Source organism: Filicampus tigris, chromosome 9 (assembly GCF_054856515.1).
Source record: "Filicampus tigris isolate MCC_2025a chromosome 9, RoL_Ftig_1.0, whole genome shotgun sequence".
Classification (NCBI taxonomy): Eukaryota; Metazoa; Chordata; class Actinopteri; order Syngnathiformes; family Syngnathidae; genus Filicampus; species Filicampus tigris.
Window position 1 is genome coordinate 24,642,765 of NC_141225.1, and position 20,263 is coordinate 24,663,027.

A 20,263-nucleotide genomic window follows, 5' to 3' on the forward strand; every position below is an offset into this window, starting at 1 on the left:
TGGGGACATTGCGTTGACGCCCGTTTCTCGCGATACGTGTAAGATATCGCGGGATTTCCACCGACATTTCGTGTGCATCCTCCGCGGTCTCTGCCTGCTTGCTTTTCCAAAACCATTTTTTTGCAGGGACGGACGTGAGCAACCAAGACGTCCGTGCATGAGTCAAACCTGAGTGTGTTAGTTGACAGATTCCTCGGTAAGAATTCACAGAAGAGACGATCTGCTTAAAATGCAAAAAGATTTATAACACAATCGCCGAAAAATGGCGACTCTGTGGTCCGCTACCACACTCACACACACACACACGCACACACACACAAAGCAGGTTTGGCTAACAGCTAAGTGGCTAATGGGGCGTAGCATGTCCGTTTACGTTGATGCGCTTCTATCAGAACTAGCACATAATATTGTTTATATTAGTATTACATAGTCCAAATGGTGTCTTGTCGTCTAAAATGATGCTTATTTTAGTAAAATTCCGTGTTTGATTGGTCATTCAGGAGGGTATGTTACTAGTCACCGAGCTCAAATTAATACCTAGCACGTCGTTATTTTTGTGTTCTTGTTATTGTTTTAATTAGTTTACGGTAGTGTCGTTTTGTGCAAACTAAAGTGATGGAAGGAGTTTGTGTGAAGGTGTTTTTTTGAGCTTCTGGCAATAGCACTAGGCTGGTGACGTCACATCGCCATCTAAAGAAGGCTGGTGATGAGATGAGCCTCATTTCTTCAAACTGTGTTTTGAGAAAATGCTCGAAAAAACGTTCCATGTTGGGTTCGTGTTTTAGTGGGCGAAATGTGTGTATGGAATGAGTTGGATCAAGTAAATATTTCCCCATTGTGTCTGTTTTCACATAAATTGCCAACATTTTTGGGGGCGTTTTTGCTGCGTTTAGGCTGCTCTCATCAGTTTGGTTGCTGGCTGTGCTCCCAATGATCTGCTGTGTCTTATGAATGTGCTTTTTCTGGCCATTAAAAGGATCATGTCTGTCTTCTATTTGCTGATTTCTGTGCAGTTTACAATGGAAGCTTTTCTCTTCACTACACTGGTTGTTTCCCCGTGTCTTTTTTTTCTTAGACTTGACGTGCTTGTTGGTTGATGTACTTTGGTCTGGTGCCCACTCAAAGGATGTTTAGATTTGCTCCTGAAGAGTTGTTGGTGAAAATTCTTCATTTAAGCCGCGCTTAAATCAATAGATCCAGGCCACTTCAGCACACGAGCGCACCTAATGATTTAGGTTGCCAGTGTGGACTGGGTAGTAAATAGTTGTATTGATAAATTGGCTCTACTTGCTATTGACTTTTCCACTGGTGGTACCCGCGGCCAGAAAAAGTACCTGGAGATTTGAACCATTACCAAAAGGGAACTGGTTGTTTTTGTTTGCATAGGTGTGTTTGGTTGCAAATAGAGTTGCACTATTCTTGCCTACCTTTAGGTACCCTCACTGCTCTTGCTACCACGATGGAAGGATGCTGAGATGTGGTATGGCTACTTTCCACTTCGGAAATTGACCTTTGCAGCTCGTTGGAATGTGGCAGTGAAGCTGTGCTTTGGCTTTACAGAAATCCCCCTTCTGTTTGCAAATTCATCTATTTGTATTTTGGGAGTGAGCATATTCTCTGCTGGAAACTCACCAAATGTTGTGCTCTTTCTACAATATGCTCTGAAATAGTGGCATAGACTTGTGCAAATAGGAATTGGTCTCAAGGAAGTATGTTGACGTGATAGATCCCAACTGGGGGGTGAGCTTTGTGTCAGGGAGGAGCCGAGTTTGGCCTGGATTGTTAGTGGAACTTAGGAGAGTCTTTGCCACATGCATGTTCATGTGCACTTCAAGCGCGTTTAAAAGCAAAAACTAACTCAGTGGTAACCTGACTTAAAGTTTAATGTCTTGCGTATTCCCCCATAGAAATGAATTTAAATGACAATTTGTTCCATTTGTCTAAAGCACCAATTTAAAAAAAAAAAAAAAAAAAGTTTTTTAATGAATAAAATTGCACTGTATTATATTAAAAACAAACAAATAAAATATTAAGGAAAAAACTGTTTTTACAAAGTTTAATTACTGTATGTATTGCAGTATTTGTGTGTTGGATGTGTGCTTTTAAGGGGCCTGTCCTAATGAGTGAAGTCAGGAGCTGGAGTCGGATTGGCCGGCGGTAAGTCTGGCGTGTGAACTTCTGGGTGTGAATGGTGGCCTACAGCAGCTCCTTTTGAGCATTGACGTTTTGTTTTGTCCCATTTCAACAAAAAAAAAAAACTATGTGCAATAGCCACTGTGGATCTCATTGCCCACAAGCTAGGGCATTATAGTAACTTGCTCCATTTTTTCACTTCACTTGCTCAGAGGTGCATCTGAAGCTTTCTCGTGAATTCGATTTAGATTCTTTAGGATCCGTTTCAATTTGACTTTTAGGTTGTGATTTGGTTTAAATGCATAGATGTTAATAAATAAAAAACCAGAAAAAACACATGACTTATGTACAAACATTGCTATGGTAAAGCACATGGAAATTTACATATTTATTTTGTTTTGGAAATTTTGATGAATTCAAAATTTATCCGGCACAGCTTACTAAAGACCTTTTACATTTTTTTCCCCTTATGTTGTTGTTTTTGGTTGACTAGAGCCCTCATCCATACAATGCAAATCACACATAAAGCACCCCCCACTAGCTAGCAGGGGAATAGATTTAGAGAATTTGCTGAATCTTTATTTAATTTAAAAGGTCGGTATTTCCATGCATCGTTGAATCAATATTTTTACCCAACGTTACTGGTAAGTTAAGGTACCACTGTTTTAATATAGGCAATTGTAAACATTTGACTCATTTTCTTATATTAGCGGTAGGGCTTGGTCACTATCCTTTGCGAGTAGTCACAATTACTGTCTTGATGGCGTGGTTTGTAATGACATTGGCTTTGGCAAGAAATGAAGAAAGCTTGAGATGTAACGTATAGCTTTTGCAGGTTGATGGCGCTCTTGAGCTGCGTTCTGTATGTTTCTGTATGACGGTTCTGCTCAACATGTTTTCATAGCGTTGCTGTGTGCTTCGAGATTTTCCAATGAGCTGCTGGTATTTTGCTGGGTGGTTGTTTGCTCATGCTAATGTAACGCTAATGTGTCGCTTTGGTTAATGTGCTCTGATGTGTTTAATTTTTTTTTCTGCATTGCAGTGGTAGTTCTATGCTCTTGTGGAATTATGATCATTATGCGTTGCTGACTTTTTTTTTTTTTTTTTTTATCTGGTGGCTGTCTGTTAAGAATAAGTAAATGTTTGTCACGCATTTCTAGTTTTTGAGGCAAGAGTGTGTGTTTTTTGTTGTTTTTGTTGTTGTTTTTGTCCGGCAGAACGACCATATCTTGAAATATCCTGAAACAATGTGGCCAGTTGAGTAGCATAGCAATTGTTCTCATTTCACAATTGGACAAATGGTTTATTTCAGCGCTTTATCTGTTTTTAAGGAAGTTAATGTCTCACTACTTCTCTTTGACAAATAAGCTATTGTCAATTGGATTTCTATTTATTTTTTTACATTTTACGGAAACAGAAAATATCGAGGGAGGCGGTGGTTGCCTTATTTCTGCGGTCAAAGTCATTAGACCTGGTTTTGCTAAATAGTTTGGAGGGGAAAAAAAAGGAGCTCAAGGTGGGCCGCGCATGCTGACAGAGGCCCTTACAAACTCTGGTTCTCTTTTTGTATGCCAACACATTTTTGCAGCCAGACTTGTATGAAAAGTGTCCGAGGTCACCCAATCACTAATTCTGGTGTTTCACAATTACATGTCAATCTTAGGTTCGCTTAGCCATTAGCATGGCTTCTCTATCTTCTGTTAATTACTCCTCGTCATTCCTTCGTGAGAATGATACTTGTCAGAAGTGTATCTTATTCACTGACACGGAGGCGATGATTACTGACAGAGCGACTCCACAGCGTGTTTAGCCGCACTATGTAGCCAGCCGAAGCTCCTTGTTAGCAAACTGGTGCGGCGTGTGTAGCACTGGGCTTGCCTCAACCTCTTACTTCTTGAGCGTAGGTGACGTAAGCACGTTGCGCCACGTTACCAGACGTGTGTCCAGCACAGCAAAGCTTTTTTTGGGGGGGACTGTCTTTGTGGTTCAATTGTCGGAAAAAGACCAAAAAAAATCTGTGATTCTCAGGTTTGCTATTCAATGTGTTTTAATGAGGCAAACTGCGACGCAGCCTTGAGTTCAATGGTGGCATCGTAAGATTATCACGACGCCACTGTATTGCTTAAAAAATGGTTCCTGTTTGTTTTCTTTCCCTTGCGCTTTTACGTTCCTTCTGTTAGCCGATCAAATGACAGGATTGCATCAAGCTTTTCCCTACATGTCAAACCATACTGTACTACTGCGAAGGTTTCTCGATAGTGGGCCAGTATGGTTCGGGTATTTCTAACCCTGTGCAATGGAAACACAGGAAAATGCGTACTGAGCAAGACTATACTGATAGGTTGAAACAAGGTTTATACATTTTGAATTGACAAAAATATGTCACACACATTGGGAGGAGATATGTTTGGTCAGTGTTTTGGAGATCTTTTCCCCTGAAGGTCTTACAGGTCTTGATGCTCTGTTGATTGTGTCCTGGTACATTAATTCTATGATATCATTTCTGTATACAAATTTAAACCGTCACTGCCTGATGTTATTTCTGTTTTGGAAGCTCATTACTCTCCAAGTAGCAGTCTAAATTCAAGTGTTAAAGACGGGCTCAGAGTTTAGCTTTTTTTCTTCTTCTTCTGCTGCATATGTTTCGCACCTTAACCCCTAATTTCCTCGCTAAAGAACCACTGGTTTCCAAATGTTTGGTTAGGATGCCCCAAAAAATTCCATATTTTGGAGTGAAATGTCATACCATGTGTGCTGTACATCTGGAAACCACGGGTCTGGTCTTCTTTGCTCTTGATCTGACGGCAGTGTTGCTCTCTCCCCAGGTTGTAGGCCTGTTGATTAGCTGTCAGTATGGCGGTAGTCATCAGACTGCAAGGTCTGCCCATAGTGGCCGGCACCATGGACATCAGGCACTTCTTCTCTGGCCTCACCATCCCTGATGGGGGCGTGCACATCGTGGGTGGCGAGCATGGCGAGGCCTTCATTGTCTTTGCCACCGACGAGGATGCTCGGCTGGGGATGATGCGCACAGGTGGGTCCATTAAGGGCTCCAAAGTGTCGTTGTTGCTCAGCAGCAAGACGGAAATGCAGAACATGATTGAGTTGAGCAGGCGGAGGTTTGAGGGTGGCACGGGTGCGGCTGAGACCGCCGCCCCCACGGCGGCTAATCGCCAAACTTCCGCGGCAGCCATACCCGCGATACAGTCGGCCGCAGCGGGGAGAAGTGGTGGCCATGGAAACCCCAGTTTCACTAATACTCCTGCGGTGGTGACTGTAAGCTCTTCACAGGAGACGCCGATTCACAAGGCCGCGGCTAGCTTGGCGAGTATGGTGCCCAACTTTCCTCATGGCTACAACGCCGCCCCCGCCATTACAACGGCCCTGACGTCTCTCAATCCAGGCCCACCGCTCATCGCACCCATGCCCACCATGCCCTCCATGCCAGCGATGCCCACGTTGGCCACGGTTCCCCCTCCCGTGTCGTCCTTACCCCCTGTTCCTACTGTCAGCCAACTTTCCCATGGACCTCCTGTACCGCCAATGTCCCACCTGTCACATATGCCTTCCCTGCCGCCTTTCAACCCCACCATGCCCCCACCCGGAGGACTTGCCACAGGCCTCCCCCTCAGTACCCCTAACCCGATGCTATTCAACCCCCTCACTCCTCTTGCGTCTCTGGGCCTCCAGGCTCACATGAAGGCAGCTGCAGCCACAGCCACTGCAATTGGTGTGTCCAATCCAGATGAGTTGTTCGTCCTCTTGCAGAACCTCTCATTCTCCTGTTCAGAGATGGAGATCAGGGAATTTTTCCGGGGTCTGGGTGTGGATGGCGTGCGCTTGTTGAGAGACGGGCAAGGTCGTCCGACCGGCCGAGCCATGGTCAAATTCTTCTTGCCCCAAGATAGCTTTGAAGCCATGAAGCGGGGTGGTGGCATGATGGGTCAAAGGTTCGTTGAGGTCACCCCGGGCTCTGAGAGGCAGTGGGCCAGCCTCAATCACAACACGATGGGCCTGCCTTCTCAAAATATCGCAAAACCAAACATTCACTCACAAGACCAGCACCAACGTCGTAGTCAAGCCGGCGACATTGGCCGGGATCAGCGAGGGAGGTCAAGATCTCCACATCGTCAAGAGTTGTGTGTTTACCTGAAGGGTCTCCCTTACGAGGCTGACAAAAAACAGATCAAGGAATTCTTCAAGAACCTGTCCGTGGTGGAGGACACTATGTACATCGCCTACGGCCCCAATGGGCGAGCCACAGGAGAAGGCTTTCTGGAGTTCAAAACGGAGCAGGATTACAAGACTGCACTGGGTTCTCACATGCAGTACATGGGCTCCCGCTTCATCCAAGTACACCCCATCAGCTACAAGGGAATGCTGGAAAAGATTGACTCCATTCGGAAGCGTGAAGCAACACAAAATGACGGCAAGAACCAGGATGGCCTCAAAACACCAAGGAACTGCGCACATATCACCAACATCCCTTACAATATCTCCAAGAAGGACGTGCGTGCCTTCCTGGAGGGCATCGGGCTTTACGAGGACACGCTAAAGGTCCTGACTGATAGTCACGGTAATGGTTTAGGGCAGGCGGTCTTCCAGCTTCAGACTGAGGAAGACGCCAGAAAAACAGAAAGACTTCACCGCCAGAAGCTCAATGGCCGTGATGCATTCGTTCACCTTGTGACCTTTGAGCAAATGAAGGAAATTGAGAGGAACCCCCCACCTCAAAACAAGAGAGGCCAAAGAAATCAACACCAGACCCAGCCGAGCCAGAAGCAGAATCAGGGCCAGCATCTGCAGGCCCAGGCGGTTCCGCAGCAGCCCCAGATGAATCCCTTTACAGGGATTGGTGGTGAGGACTTTAACTTCCTAAGAAGCACTATGGGAAACCTCAACAGTTCCCCATTTGTCACTCAATTCTCCACTCCTGGAAACGGTGTAGCGGGTCCCCCTCCCATCCCTCCGTTGGCAGTAGGACTTGGCGACGTCAATCTCGCTGTCGCTCCGCCGCTCATTGCAGGTCTTCCTGGAGCTCCGCTTCTGGAGCCGCCGGGTTTTCGACCGGGCGCGGCAGGGGCCCCTACGTTTGGTCAGGATGCGCTGAGAGGCTTGGTGCCCTTTGACAACAGCAACAGGAAACCAAGTGGAGGAGTACAGAACAGAGGCGGCCCTGGACCTAACAACAACAACATCCAAGGGCGTCAAGGGGGACCGCCTCCCGGCGGACCCCCAGGTTTCAACCCGGGCGCCGAGGGTCTCTCCGCCGCCCCCGGGCCACCCAACAACTCTAACAGTCAGCGCTCTGCCACCTCTGCCGCCCCCCCAACAATAGTCAAGCTGCAGAACATGCCCTTCACTGTCACCGCGGACGAGCTCATGGACTTCTTCTATGGCTACGAGGTGCTTCCTGGATCTGTCTGCTTGCAGTTCAGTGACAAAGGCCTGCCCACCGGCGAGGCAATGGTGGCCTTCCAGAACCCACAAGAGGCCGCCGCCGCCGTCATGGAGCTAAACGACCGGCCCATTGGCGCACGGAAAGTCAAAATTAGTCTGGGATAAGGAACCCCCTCGCCCCAAGACCCCAACTGAAGCAAACTGACTCTAAACGTACCCCTTTCAGGCTGAGCTGGTGCCGGTTTGGGTACTCGTGACTTGCTGGCTTCTTTTTGACCGGTTGGTAGCGGCGACTCCTGCCTTTTTGCCTCTTGGTCTCTGTAATTGTGATGTGTTCACAAAAATTCAATATAATAGCACACAACTCGCGTCATCTGGAGCAGTTCAGAGTCAACGGTTATATATAACAAGAGAAAAACAAATAACCAAATAAATGCAATACATCAAACTCACCGAAGACGCTGATTAGTGAATGAAAATGTGTGGAGGTAGCTACAGACGTGCTTTGCTTGTGGAAGTTGGCTGTAACAAGTTTTTCTGACCAACCAAAAGTGCTGACATCACTGAGGGGGCAGCACTCTGGAGGACTATACAAAGTTAAAAGAGTCAATCCCATTGCTAGTGTCGTAGAAGTTACATGGGCCAGCAATACTAATGGTGAAGGTCATTAGTGGCATTGCAACACATAGAGTTTGACTAGAACTAACGCTCCAATGAACAGAATAGACTGTACGGAAAAAGGCCTTGACTGTCTGCCAATGGAAGATGCTGCAATTTTTGGCCCGATTTTTTGTTTGTTTGTTTTTTGTGCTTTTACGGTTAAAATAACAAAAACTCCAAGGATCCGGTACTAATTTTTGTCACTAATTCCGAACCAGCTCTTACCATCTCAGTGCGAAAGGGGTCTTACTGTAAATATATGCTATCCCTGCCCTCAACACATCTTTTTTTTTTTTGGAAAGCATAGCGCAACCACTTGAAGACTTGTATGTTCCATTGGTAAGCCCCTTTTGAAGTCACTTGCCTGGGAAAAATGCTGAATTGTGTTCTGTCGCTCTGGTAAAACTCATGTTGCTGCCTCGATGTGTACGTCATGTGCCCCAGCTGAGGTTGTTTCGCATTTGCGGTTGCTATGCTAATGTCGCTCCATGCTGTGTTGCTATGCTAATATCTTTACATGTTGTTGTTGTTGTTGTTGCTGTTGTGGTAAAATGCGTTACCATTTGTTCCCTTGCTGTCAAACTCAATGAACTCTGCTCTTGTGCTTTTTCCACATTAAATGTCTGCTCTTTTGTTTCTGTGCTCCTGTGTCGCATTGATGATGATGATGATGATGATGATGACGGAAAGCAACTATATTGTCACTGCAGCTGCAAAGAGGTGGAAAATGTTTGTCAAGTTTCCAGAAAATTTCCATGCAAAGGTAACCTGGGGAATTTTTTGTTTGGTATCTGTCCTTCAGAATGAGAGGGATTCATGGGAATTGAAGGTAATATAATAATAGCAACGCATAAATATTCAAGAAAAAATGTAACATGGTGCCTTGAGATGCCAGTGACCCATCTTACGCGTTTTTGGAGATAGGATGGTTTGTTTTAGTCAGGATTATTCGGCAAATTTTGGCAGATTTTTCTCTGTAGTAAAGTTGAACAAATTAAAATTGGAATGTACTGTAAAACAGTCAAACGTTTTGCCTCTAATTGAAGTCTTTATTGTTGTAAGCGTTAAGTGAACGAAAAAGTTATTTTATTCATTATATATATTTTCATATTTTGTATTAATTGACCAATTAATCGGTTATTGGAATTTCATTCTGCCAAATAATGGCATCGGCCTCAAAAAAAAAAATCCTTATCGATCAGACCCTTTGAAGAGCCAACTTTCAATTTTTAACTTTGTGGGTCATTCCCTTTAATTCCCATGGAACGTTTCCAACTTTTGAAAACTCCTTGAAATTTTTGCAAGCCAAACAGTCACATGCCCCCCTTTTTAGGGGTGTGGGTATAGACATGTCATGAACATACGAAGGTCATCGTGTTGCTGTGAAGTGGGACGGACAATTCAGTCTCTTCTTTTTATGTCAGACATGTCTGATTGGTCGATGAGTTATTTCTATTTAGTTATTTTTTGTATGATTATGTTGCTGTGTTTGGATATCCAAACATACATGATGATGACGACATATACAAAGTGGGCGTGCAGACTGTAGAGTCTGCAGTGTTTTTATTTTAGTAGCGTTTTTGTTGTACGCATATAGATTTGGGATGTTTTCACGTGTCTGTATGATGCCACACAACATGCTCTGAACATGCTCGTGTGTTTTGGCTAATAAAAAGAAGATGTACAGGACGCTGTCCTTGTCCGCCGGCCGGCCGCTCTCTCGTCTCCTTCTTTGCATGATTCACGAACGTTTGCTGCTTTCTGGATGCCACGTGCTCCAATCTTTTTGGAATTACTTGTTGAAGTTGAAGCTGTCAACAACCTGAAGGAGTCTAGAGTCCGCACTGGAGTGACATGGGGACAAATGTCTTCAAGGAACAAAAATGAATTGCCAATAGATTTTTTAAAAGTTATTTTTCACATATGTCTGACAACCAACCACCCCCTCCCTTCCCTCCAAGTACGTTTTGTCCGAATTTGACCATGTCTAAAATAAAGGTTTAGGATCATATATTCTCCCTCTTCCCTTTGGTGTCGCTCCATTATCCCTGCTGCACATCGTTTCGAAGGCGGACTTCAAAAAATAAATTAAAAAAAAGTCGCCTGAGCGATTTGTCAACAGGCTTGATGGCGTCAAGACCTGCATGTTACTAAACGATTAAGAGTAGCCACGAGGCTGAATGCCAGTGGGATTGCTTCATTAACCTCGCGGTCTTGCTGCTCTCACTTTTTTTTAATGGAATTTTTTCACATTTGTCTTGATGCATGTATTGTCTTGATTATTGTCGTGTTTGCACCAAGTCATAATGTGGTATGCACAAAACAAAGACCGCAAAGTCTAAATTAAAACGACCTCATTTGCTTTGGTGCTGTGGAGATCTGAATTAAAACCATGCATTATATCTGCGACATGTAAGATGACTTTTTCAATATCTGTGCAGTTAAGACAATTTAAAAAAGGACCTCGAATAAAGAGCTGGTGCTCGTGCTCAGGAGGAAGTGGGTGTTTTTCCTGGATGCTGCTTTTTCTATGGACCACGGAGCATTTGTTTAATTGAATGAGAAATTAATTACTGTTTATTTCTCTGTTTTCCTCTTCTCTCGTCTGTGATGTCATAAAATGAAAGAAAGATAGCTGCGATATGCGGAAGTTGGCTCTACGCGCTGCATCCGGCTCAAGTGTGTGCCCTTCAACATAATGGCGTAGAACACATTACAGGTGTCTTTTTGCCTGGTTTTCTTGAACGCTTTGATTTTTTTGTGGTCATTTTAGCACTAAGTAAAAATACAGCGCCGTTGTTTTCACGTGGTTCTGGTGAGATAACGCCTCAAATAAAATGCAAAGGATGTTGAACTACGAGATTACGTTGACGGCGTGAGACGGAGGATTTGATTTGATTGGTTTACATAATTCCAGTCGTCCATTTTGTGAGTTTAATAGGATTATTTTATTTTCTTCTGCTCGAAAGTAGCAGTGTCCTGCTAAAACGGGTGCCCAAGTCCGGTCCTCAAGAGCCCATATCCAGCCTGTTTTAGATGTAACTGTATCCCTATTCCAACACACCTGATTCAAATGATCAGCTCATCAGCAAGGTTTGCAAAAGCCTGAAAACGACCCCGACGATTTGAATCAGGCGTGATGCCGTAAGGAAATCTAAAACAGGATGGCTAGGGGATCTCGGAAGACCGGATTTGGGCACCCCTGTGCTAAAGGTTCGGTTGAGCTGTGGAGTTGCTTTTATTCTGACCGGCTGAGCCTGGAAGTCGTGTTCCGAGCTGCGCGGGTGCAGGTGACTGACAGTCGTTTCTGACCAATCATGAGGACGCTTCTTTTGCACTGCTGCCCAATCAAAGCGAGAAGTCGCTAGCTGACTGGACTACCGCTTCCTGTGTGAGTTGTTGGGCTGACCGGCAGTAACGTCTTCACTTTTGGCCGAACTTGTCCATTTTTTCGAGTAAAATACATCCAGACCGATGTTAAAGTCAAACCAGGTAACAGTGTGTTTGCTGCGCGTATAGACGTTTTGTGGAGATGGTTTTCTTTTTCTGCGTTCCCGGTAGGTGCTTTACGCCCTTGTTACGGGACTCGGTCTAAAGAAATGATGATCTTTGGTTTTGCCAGTTTTATGACTGAATTATTGTCACCTGTTAAATTAAAAGTGCATGTAAGAGTTCGCCTCTACGCCGCTATTGTGGCACGTTGTATCATTTCCTGATATGTATTTTAAAAAGTAGAAAATGCCCGTTCCCTTGCGAAATATATTGGGGCGTGTACTGTAAAATGTACCTTACAGCAGAATTTCGCCTTTTTCGTGTATATTTCACATTTCCCCCCTTCTATTGACACGTTTTTTTTTCATTGCAAATGTTTTTCTTGCTATTCTCTAACAATAATGTTTTTTATGTGGAGAGCCACATCATTTTTCTATATTCACCCCCTCTCCACCCCACGTAAAAATCAACTACTTTTCCCAGTACTCATCTTCACTAAGTAAAAAAAAAAAAAAAGACTACATCCCCGTTTAAAAAAAATTGACCAGAACACTGTTTTATTACGTGATCACATCATATCATCTGGCAAATGGGTATGGCTTGAACAATCTATACACATTTCTTAAATTGTTATTTTTTTCGCAGATGGCGGACTGTGTGTCTAAGGTGGAGCTGACCGTCTCCTGTTCAGACCTGCTGGACAAAGATGTGGGATCAAAGTCGGATCCTCTATGTGTGCTGCTGCAGCGCTCTGGAAAAGACAGCTGGACTGAGGTGATAAAAGGAGTCATTTATCGATAGTCATACAGTACCGGTCAAAAGTTTGGAAACTCCATCCAATTCACATGGTCACAATCTCATTAAGAGGGCAAGAAAGTCAAGCTATGAAGTCTTGACAATGCACAGCTGTGACCTGAAAGTCATTCCAGGTCATAAAGCATCGTCCACATCATAAATGTGATTGAGAAAATACCTAAATATGCACAGCTGTCAACTGGGCAAAAGTAGTTTACTTTGAAGAATTGAAATGAAAAATTGTTTTAACTATTTTTTTCTTCACCAAATGTATTTCTTCATAAGGTCGATGACTTAAGTATTAATCTACAATTCAATACATTTTCGAATAATGAAAAAACATATTAGAGGGCGTTTCCAAACTTTTGAATGGTACTGTGACTCATAACTTTGAATGAAAATGAAATGCTGAAGAAATTAGCTTCACTGTTAGGGGGCGTATTATAAACCTTTAAAAAAGAAACATTCAAACAAATGTCGTGGTATTAGAAAGATAATATAATCATACTCACAGTTGGCCTTTCGTCATTCACTTAAAATAGGCGGCTTGTTTAGTGATGTCTGCAAGCAGCCATCCGTACTGTAACGCGACGTGGCCTGCTGAGAGTCCACTCAAAAACGAAAAAGAAAAAAGTTCATCACTGGTGATGGGCAGTTTTAACAGTTGTGGAAACCTTGACTTTTTAAAACGACGGTTATTTGGCCCATGCCGCCTCACAGTCATGTCTGATTCTGCAACAAACAAGTTATTTTAACAACTGACGAAACAACACAGCGATGAGTTCAACTTGTTTACGAAATGTAAATTTAATGTAAGTAATTATAATATCCACAGTAAGTGTTTTGATCAATATTTGATTGAAATAAGGTTGGCACTTGGTATCGGCAAGTACTCAAATCCAAAGTACTTGTACACGTTGTGATATGCGTGCATGGCTGGCCGCCTGTGTCTTCCTACGATTGATAGACTCTTGCATGCATTGTTTGCCGTTAGGTGGGCCGCACCGAGCGTATTGAGAACACCTCCAGCCCGTCCTTCAGTCAGCGCCTCCGTCTGGACTACAACTTTGAGACGGTGCAGAACCTCAAACTGGGCGTCTACGACATCGACAACACGTCCCAGAACCTGGGCGACGATGACTACCTGGGAGGCGTGGAACTCACCCTGGGACAGGTGAATGCACATGAAACCCGCATAGGATTTTTGAACCCTGAGCCTGGTCCGGCTACGACATTCAAACTGAGGATCACGTGATTTGCGAGTCCGCATGTGTGTGTGTTCCAGATCGTCTCCAGTAAAACTCTGACCAGACCACTGCAGCTAAAGAAAGGAAAACCTGCCGGCAAAGGAAGCATTACGGTATGTCGTCTGTTTATTCTGTAATAGAATATTATTATTATAATTGAATTGAGCAGTGTTTCATGTTAATGTTTAGATTACCGCAGAAGAGATAAAGGACAACAGATCCATTCAGTTGGAGCTGGAGGCTAAGAATCTGGACAAGAAGGTACCTTGTACAGCTGTAAAAAAAAAAGTATTTGCCCCCTTCCTAATTTGTGATTTTTTAATTATATATTCATATTCATCACACGTACATCAAACCAGTCGTCAAACCAGTTTGACTGTCTCACAAAGACAACTCAAGTAAATATAAAAAGCAGGCAGAATTTTCTGGTAGACAACAGAATTAATTGGTATAATTAACCACAGCAAGTAGTCCAGGTTCTGACGTATCAAAGCAGCCCCAGCCCATCACGCGGCCACAACAGCCTTTGACCGTTGGCACACTCTTCAGTTTCACGCCAACAACAACGGACTTGTGAAATCATCTCCATGTCTGAACTTGTTTGTTCAGGACACCTTTGGCAAGTCGGACCCCTTCTTGGAGTTCTTCAAAAAAGGAGATGATGGAAAATGGCAGCTGGTGCACAGAACAGAGGTGCACAAATGCTCACACTGATGATGAGGATGAGGATATCATCGCCCAAAATCTGTTGACAAATGGCTGTGTTTGTGTCTTGTGTTTCTGTCCATATGTGTCTGACATTGTGTGTGTGCGCACGCGTGTAGGTGGTGAAGAACAACCTGAGTCCCAGCTGGAAGAAGTTTTCGGTCCCCCTGCAGACGTTCTGCAGCAGCGACCTGGAAAGGCCTCTCAAGGTTCCCAGCAGTCAGAATGCAGATCTTGGCAGAAGGCGCCGTTCACTTTTCATCAGGCCTGACGCGCTCTCTGTCGCCCTCAGGTGGATTGTTCCGACCACGACAGCGACGGCTCGCACGACCTCATCGGCTCTTTCACCACCAAAGTGTCGGAGCTGCAGAAAGCCGCCTCCGGCTCGCCGGTCAGCTCGCCGGTTTCGACGGCGAACCTCAAGAGTTCTTCTTCTTTGTCTTCCAATTTGTGTCTTGATCCCGCTCGGTCCTACAGGTGGCGTTTGATTGCATCCATCCGGACAAGCAGAAGAAGAAGAGCTACAAAAACTCCGGGCTGGTCTCTGTGAAGAGCTGCAAGGTACGATGTTTGAGCTTATGCGATTCACTTGAATTGCCATCAGATTCACTTCAATTGCAATAAGACTCAATGCAATTGCGAGTCAATTCCCGGAAATCATGATGCGATTCTGTCCAGTTCCGATGCGATTCCCTTCTAGTATGTCACGATTCAGTCTATTTACGAAAAAATGATTCACTTTAATTTTAAGATTGAACGTCTCCCTTGATTGGCTGTCCCATGACATGACTTTGTGTTTGCGATGTTACAGTTAGCCACGCAGCACAGCTTCCTGGACTACGTGATGGGCGGCTGCCAGATCAACTTCACTGTGAGGGCCCTTGTTCTAACACACACATATGGTGTTTTAGTACTTAAACTCACAGGAGTTGTGCGCGCTCAGGTGGGCATCGACTTCACGGGCTCCAATGGGGACCCCCGCTCGCCCAATTCTCTCCACTACTTGAGTCCAGACGGGCTGAACCAGTACCTGTCTGCACTCTGGTCCGTGGGCCAGGTCATCCAAGACTACGACACGTCAGTACGACTTTCCGCATGCGACGATTGTTTACTGTATTTACCCAACTGCAAACGGGGCAGGCCCTTTTAACAAAACAACTCCATTATATATGAATCACGATGTATTCATCCGGCAGACTGTTTATGTGTTTGCCTGAGTGCTGCAGCAAAATAGCTACATCAGTTTGAGTGTGTGTGTATTGGCTAACTGTGATTATTATTATTTTTTTTCTTGTTTTCAGTGACAAACTCTTCCCCGCGTTTGGTTTTGGAGCCAAACTGCCCCCTGACTACCAGGTGCTTATGAACTAGAGAGTGCAAGTCCTTCATTAAATTGGAAGAATTGATAGGTGCAACAGTCCACCGATAACAAATCAATTATTATTGTGTTGTGCATCCCGCAGGCCGCACATCACGAGTTTGCCCTCAACTTTAACCCCACCAACCCCTACTGCCAAGGTACGAAATATTCTTTCATTTAGTAGAAATGCCGACACTCACGAGTTGCGGAAAGAAGTCCGAAATCCGATAGATCCTTCTGACCTTCTCTCAAAAATGAACCCTTGCATTATGACATTGTTTTCTCCAACAACAAGACATTTTTTCTTAGAGTTCAACAAGCTTATATCTGGAAGAAAGTACCACATTGTATGTAAAACATATCAGACTTTTTTTCTGAAAAGTATGCAATATTGTTTTTCTTGAAAAAAGAAAAGACTGAAATCAAGCTTTAATTTCCACATATATATTTTTCCACCTTAGATTTTTTTTTTTTTTTTTAAATATCAAACAACTTAGTTTCCACCTTGAAATGAGAAGCCATCCCTTCATTCAAATTATCCAGCTTTTTTCTTGAAATGATATCTTTTACATTCTAAAAACAGCAGTTTTTTGCAATATTAGACTTTTTTTAAGGCAATATTTATCAGAATGCCTTGTTTCAACTAGTGCTGGGAACATATTCTGGAAAAAAATATGTCTGGGTTGACTTGCGCTTGAAATGATTGTGAAGTGCGCGTGTTCCACTACGGCAGGCATTCAGGGCATCGTGGAGGCCTACAGGATGGTTCTCCCTCAGCTTCGACTCTCCGGCCCGACTAACTTCTCCCCCATCATCAACCACGTGGCTTCCATCGCCTCCGGCGCCGCCCAGAGCAACAGCGCCTCTGTGAGGACAAAAACGCACGCGGCGCCCACGCCCGCCGAGTCCATTGGATTGATGGCGTCTCTTGTCCGCAGCAATACTTTGTCCTCCTCATCCTCACCGACGGCGAGATCACCGACCTGGACCAGACCCGGGACGCCATCGTGCGCGCTTCCCGCCTGCCGCTGTCCATCATCATCGTGGGGGTGGGGCCGGCCGACTTTAAGGCCATGGAGCTGCTGGACGGAGACGACGGCGTGCTGAGGTCCACGGTGGGAGAGGCCGTCGCCAGGGACATCGTCCAGTTTGTTCCCTTCCTCAAGTTCAAAGACGTGAGTGTTCAACTATGCTGGGGCAGTACGGTGACCCAATAGTGAAAATCCATAAATACTTGACGAGCATCCTAAAAGGAGTTTGTAATTGCCTGTCGATGCCACATGATGGCGGCAAAGCACATCAGAGAGGATCTTCCACGTTTGTTTTTTTTTTTTGTTTTTTGTTTTTTTTTACTTTTCCTCGACTTCCCAAATATCACTTTTTTCAAACGGTTCACTTTTTCACTTTTGAGACATTTTTTCACTTTGTTCAACTTTCCAATTAGACAGAACTTTGTCACCAAGTGACAGCTGTAGTAGACTGATGAAATAAAGACATCGATGGTAGCAAATAAATCATACATTTTTTGACCAATGAAGTGCAATTTTGTAATTAAGCGCCGGCATGTGGTCTGCTTTCTCACCAGGCCCCCCTTGCGACTTTGGCCAAGTCGGTGCTGTCCGAGGTGCCGACCCAGGTGGTGTCCTACTTCAAAATGAGAGGCCTGCAGCCCGCCAAGGCGCCCGCAAAGGCGCCCGCCAAAGCATAAAAGCCACACGGGCCACATTCCCGCCTTCTTGAAACAAACCCACCGCACCTATCCATTCGCAAGGGACCAATCAGCTGCACTTAACTGGCGGCCAATCACAAGGCCAGGAGCAACTTTGCCTTTTTGTCTACAGTATTTTTTTATAAAAAGAAATGATTGCTTGTAAATACAAAGGACTATTTGGACTACGGTACATTGAAATTCACAAATAATTTTCCTCATAACTGCCACGAAAAAAAGGAGTCTTGGCAGGGTATCGGGTAAAAAAAAAAAAAGTTAAGTCAATAAGCGTGAGGTTCGCAAAAAAACAAGAGTATAGCTTCCCCCTTAAATGCCGAAATATATGAATTCATGAATGCCAAACCATGAATATGCCATACCACTTTTACAGTCGTAAGATTAGCGAATGTTTGTTTACGAAAAGTATACGGCTTAATTCTCATACAATTGTTTTTTTCTCAAAATAATTCAACTTTATTTGTTTACAAATTACTGCTTTTCTTGAAAATATACAGCATGTTCCTCATAAAATATTACTTCCGTAAGTAAGATTACATTATTGCCGCATGATTGGGGCCCTAAAATAACATTTAAAAATATGGACTTTATTACCCCCAAATTCAACTTTTTCTTACAAATACGATCTAATTTTAAACTAAAATGTCTGAAATTTCTTCTCAACTTCATTATCCTACGATGTGATTAATTTCTCAAATATACATAATTATTAGAGGGAAAAAAAACCTAACGTTTTTGTGTTGAGCAAAATGTCCCAACTTTTTTTTTTTTTCGCTTGAGCAAAACGACTTTTATTCTCAGAAAATTGCTACTTAATTTTGGCTGTGTAATTCATTTTCATTCTATTCAGTGTGGCCCTTGTACTCCTTCGTATCTTTAGCTACTCTTGGATCACTGCTTATTTCTAATTTTGTATTTTACTTGCAAAAGAACAATCACATCGCAACGCTCTACTCGCAACCAATCACAAGCACTGGAGCAACTTTACTTTTTTAGTAGTAGTAGTTTTTTTTATTCACTTCTTTTCTCCTGACTAACTATGCAGCTCATGTTAAAACACACCTATTGACGTTATCTCTTGTTTCCATGGCAACATGGGACCTGAAGGTCAATCTATAGACATGACTAGTCCTTGATTGTAGCAGGATCTAATGGGCCATTAGTAGAAGTGCAGGACCAAATGTTTAACTACGTAACCACTGTGACCAGTTTAGGGGTCTGCATGTCTTGTCAGTTACTTTTATTGACCAGGAATTGATTACTTTGCACTTTGCTTGATATCCTCTCTCGATGCTGGAATTCCTGTTAGCAAAATATATGTAAAACTTTATCATGGCTTTCCAACTCGCGCTGCCTTATTCCAAATGCCTTATAATAGAGGTTTAGTAGCTTTTAATAGTACTTATACAACATGAAAGCAATAATGGTTCCCAGCAGAGGAGCCAAAAACGATAACACAAACATTTCGGATGTCGTTTTGTGACAATTGAGTGTCACAAACGCACAGGAAAGGATATTACATGAACAAGACGTGGAAGAGAAAATCTGAGAACTGCCTTTGTCAAAGTGCTTAAGTTGAACACTTATACACACACACATCAAACAGTGCCAATGTAAAAAAAAAAAAAAGGAAATTTGCTGCTTCTTGATGACAGTAGAATACAAAAGATGGTTTATCCCATCTTTAGTGTTCAAATTTTGTGTAAGTAGGAAAATAATTCAAATGTAATTTCACAATGACTTGCTACAAGTTTGCAAAAGGCCAAAGTGACAAACTAGTCAGCCGAAAGACTACACCTCCCACAATGCTTTGCGATACAGCTCACTTCAGACCAGTAAGAAGGCACCATCTTGTATTAAAAATGCTTCAAAAATGAACCCAATAAAGCAATTATGCTGGAGAAATAAATGACAAGCATGTTTGGACTTTTTATTTTTGGCACAAAACATCTCTCAAAAGTGGTGAAGTACAAACCTCAAATGTCAGAGTTGATTCCTGCCTCTCGGGAAGACAGAACTATAAAATAAAACTTGATTCTGCTTGTAGGATATTCTTGCAAAAACTTTTTGCTTGTAAAAAATTACCTCATTCAAGTACATTTTTTTTCTAAAATATTTTTCTTTTTTTCCACTTTTTTTTTATCCTCATCTAAATACGATATATATATTTTTAAAATTCCTTGAAAATGTGTTTACTTTTTTTTAATAAAAAAAATCCTCACTAAAATATGCATTTAAAAAAAAAAACCAAAATCACGTGACGTGCTTGTTTCCATGGTGACAGTCTCCAAGAGGCGGTTGCTGTCAGATGTGAGTTCATCCTGGTGTCAGCTGACAGATTTTGGGATGTAAACAAACTACACTAGAAGCACCCACTCATGCGCAAATATGTCCTTAGAAGTCAGGTTTCAAGGCAGGGTTAGACAGCGTTTCAAAAAATGGACTTAGGGTTTCAAAGTAGGGCTTCTAGCAAGGCTTAGGGTTTCTAAAGTAGGGCTAAATTCAAATTAGGAATTCAAGGCAGTCTTAAGATTTCAAGTTAGGGTATCAATCCTGGGTTAGGGTTGTAGTTAAGGTTTCCACTGATGGTTTTAAACCAGGGTTACGATTTCAGAGAGGGTCAAACAAAACTTAGTTAGGGTTTCAAGTTGGACTTGAAATGATAGTTTCAAGCCAACTACCGATCCACCTCCGTAACTTCCTTCCTATTGCGCAAATTACGCAATATGGTGTTAGCTATTTTTG

General features: G+C 43.3%; 2 protein-coding genes across 2 annotated transcripts; both read left to right on the forward strand.

Annotated features, from left to right (window-relative positions):
• Positions 1–18: 18 nt before the first annotated feature.
• rbm12 (RNA binding motif protein 12) lies at positions 19–9,901 on the forward strand. The gene is made up of 2 exons (XM_086041703.1): positions 19–196; positions 4,959–9,901. Exon 2 carries the CDS (start codon positions 4,987–4,989, stop codon positions 7,696–7,698), a length of 2,712 nt encoding a protein of 903 aa, XP_085897829.1. The 5' UTR covers positions 19–196; positions 4,959–4,986; the 3' UTR covers positions 7,699–9,901.
• A 1,632-nt stretch (positions 9,902–11,533) lies between these two features.
• Positions 11,534–19,427, forward strand: cpne1 (copine I). Its single transcript, XM_086041704.1, has 16 exons — positions 11,534–11,685; positions 12,331–12,459; positions 13,475–13,654; positions 13,766–13,840; positions 13,917–13,988; positions 14,337–14,420; positions 14,552–14,641; positions 14,725–14,823; positions 14,910–14,993; positions 15,244–15,303; positions 15,376–15,509; positions 15,734–15,788; positions 15,896–15,950; positions 16,526–16,659; positions 16,731–16,967; positions 17,378–19,427. Exons 1-16 carry the CDS (start codon positions 11,668–11,670, stop codon positions 17,498–17,500), a joined length of 1,629 nt encoding a protein of 542 aa, XP_085897830.1. The 5' UTR covers positions 11,534–11,667; the 3' UTR covers positions 17,501–19,427.
• The last annotated feature ends 836 nt before the right edge of the window (positions 19,428–20,263 follow it).

Excerpts from the sequence above, each read along its gene's own strand:
- cpne1 (XM_086041704.1), top strand. Across the intron at positions 13,841-13,916 it reads CCGGCAAAGGAAGCATTACG|ATTACCGCAGAAGAGATAAA; the intron begins GTATGTCGTCTG and ends GTTAATGTTTAG. Across the intron at positions 13,989-14,336 it reads CTAAGAATCTGGACAAGAAG|GACACCTTTGGCAAGTCGGA; the intron begins GTACCTTGTACA and ends TTGTTTGTTCAG.
- rbm12 (XM_086041703.1), top strand. The coding sequence starts at position 4,987 with ATGGCGGTAGTCATCAGACTGCAAGGTCTGCCCATAGTGGCCGGCACC.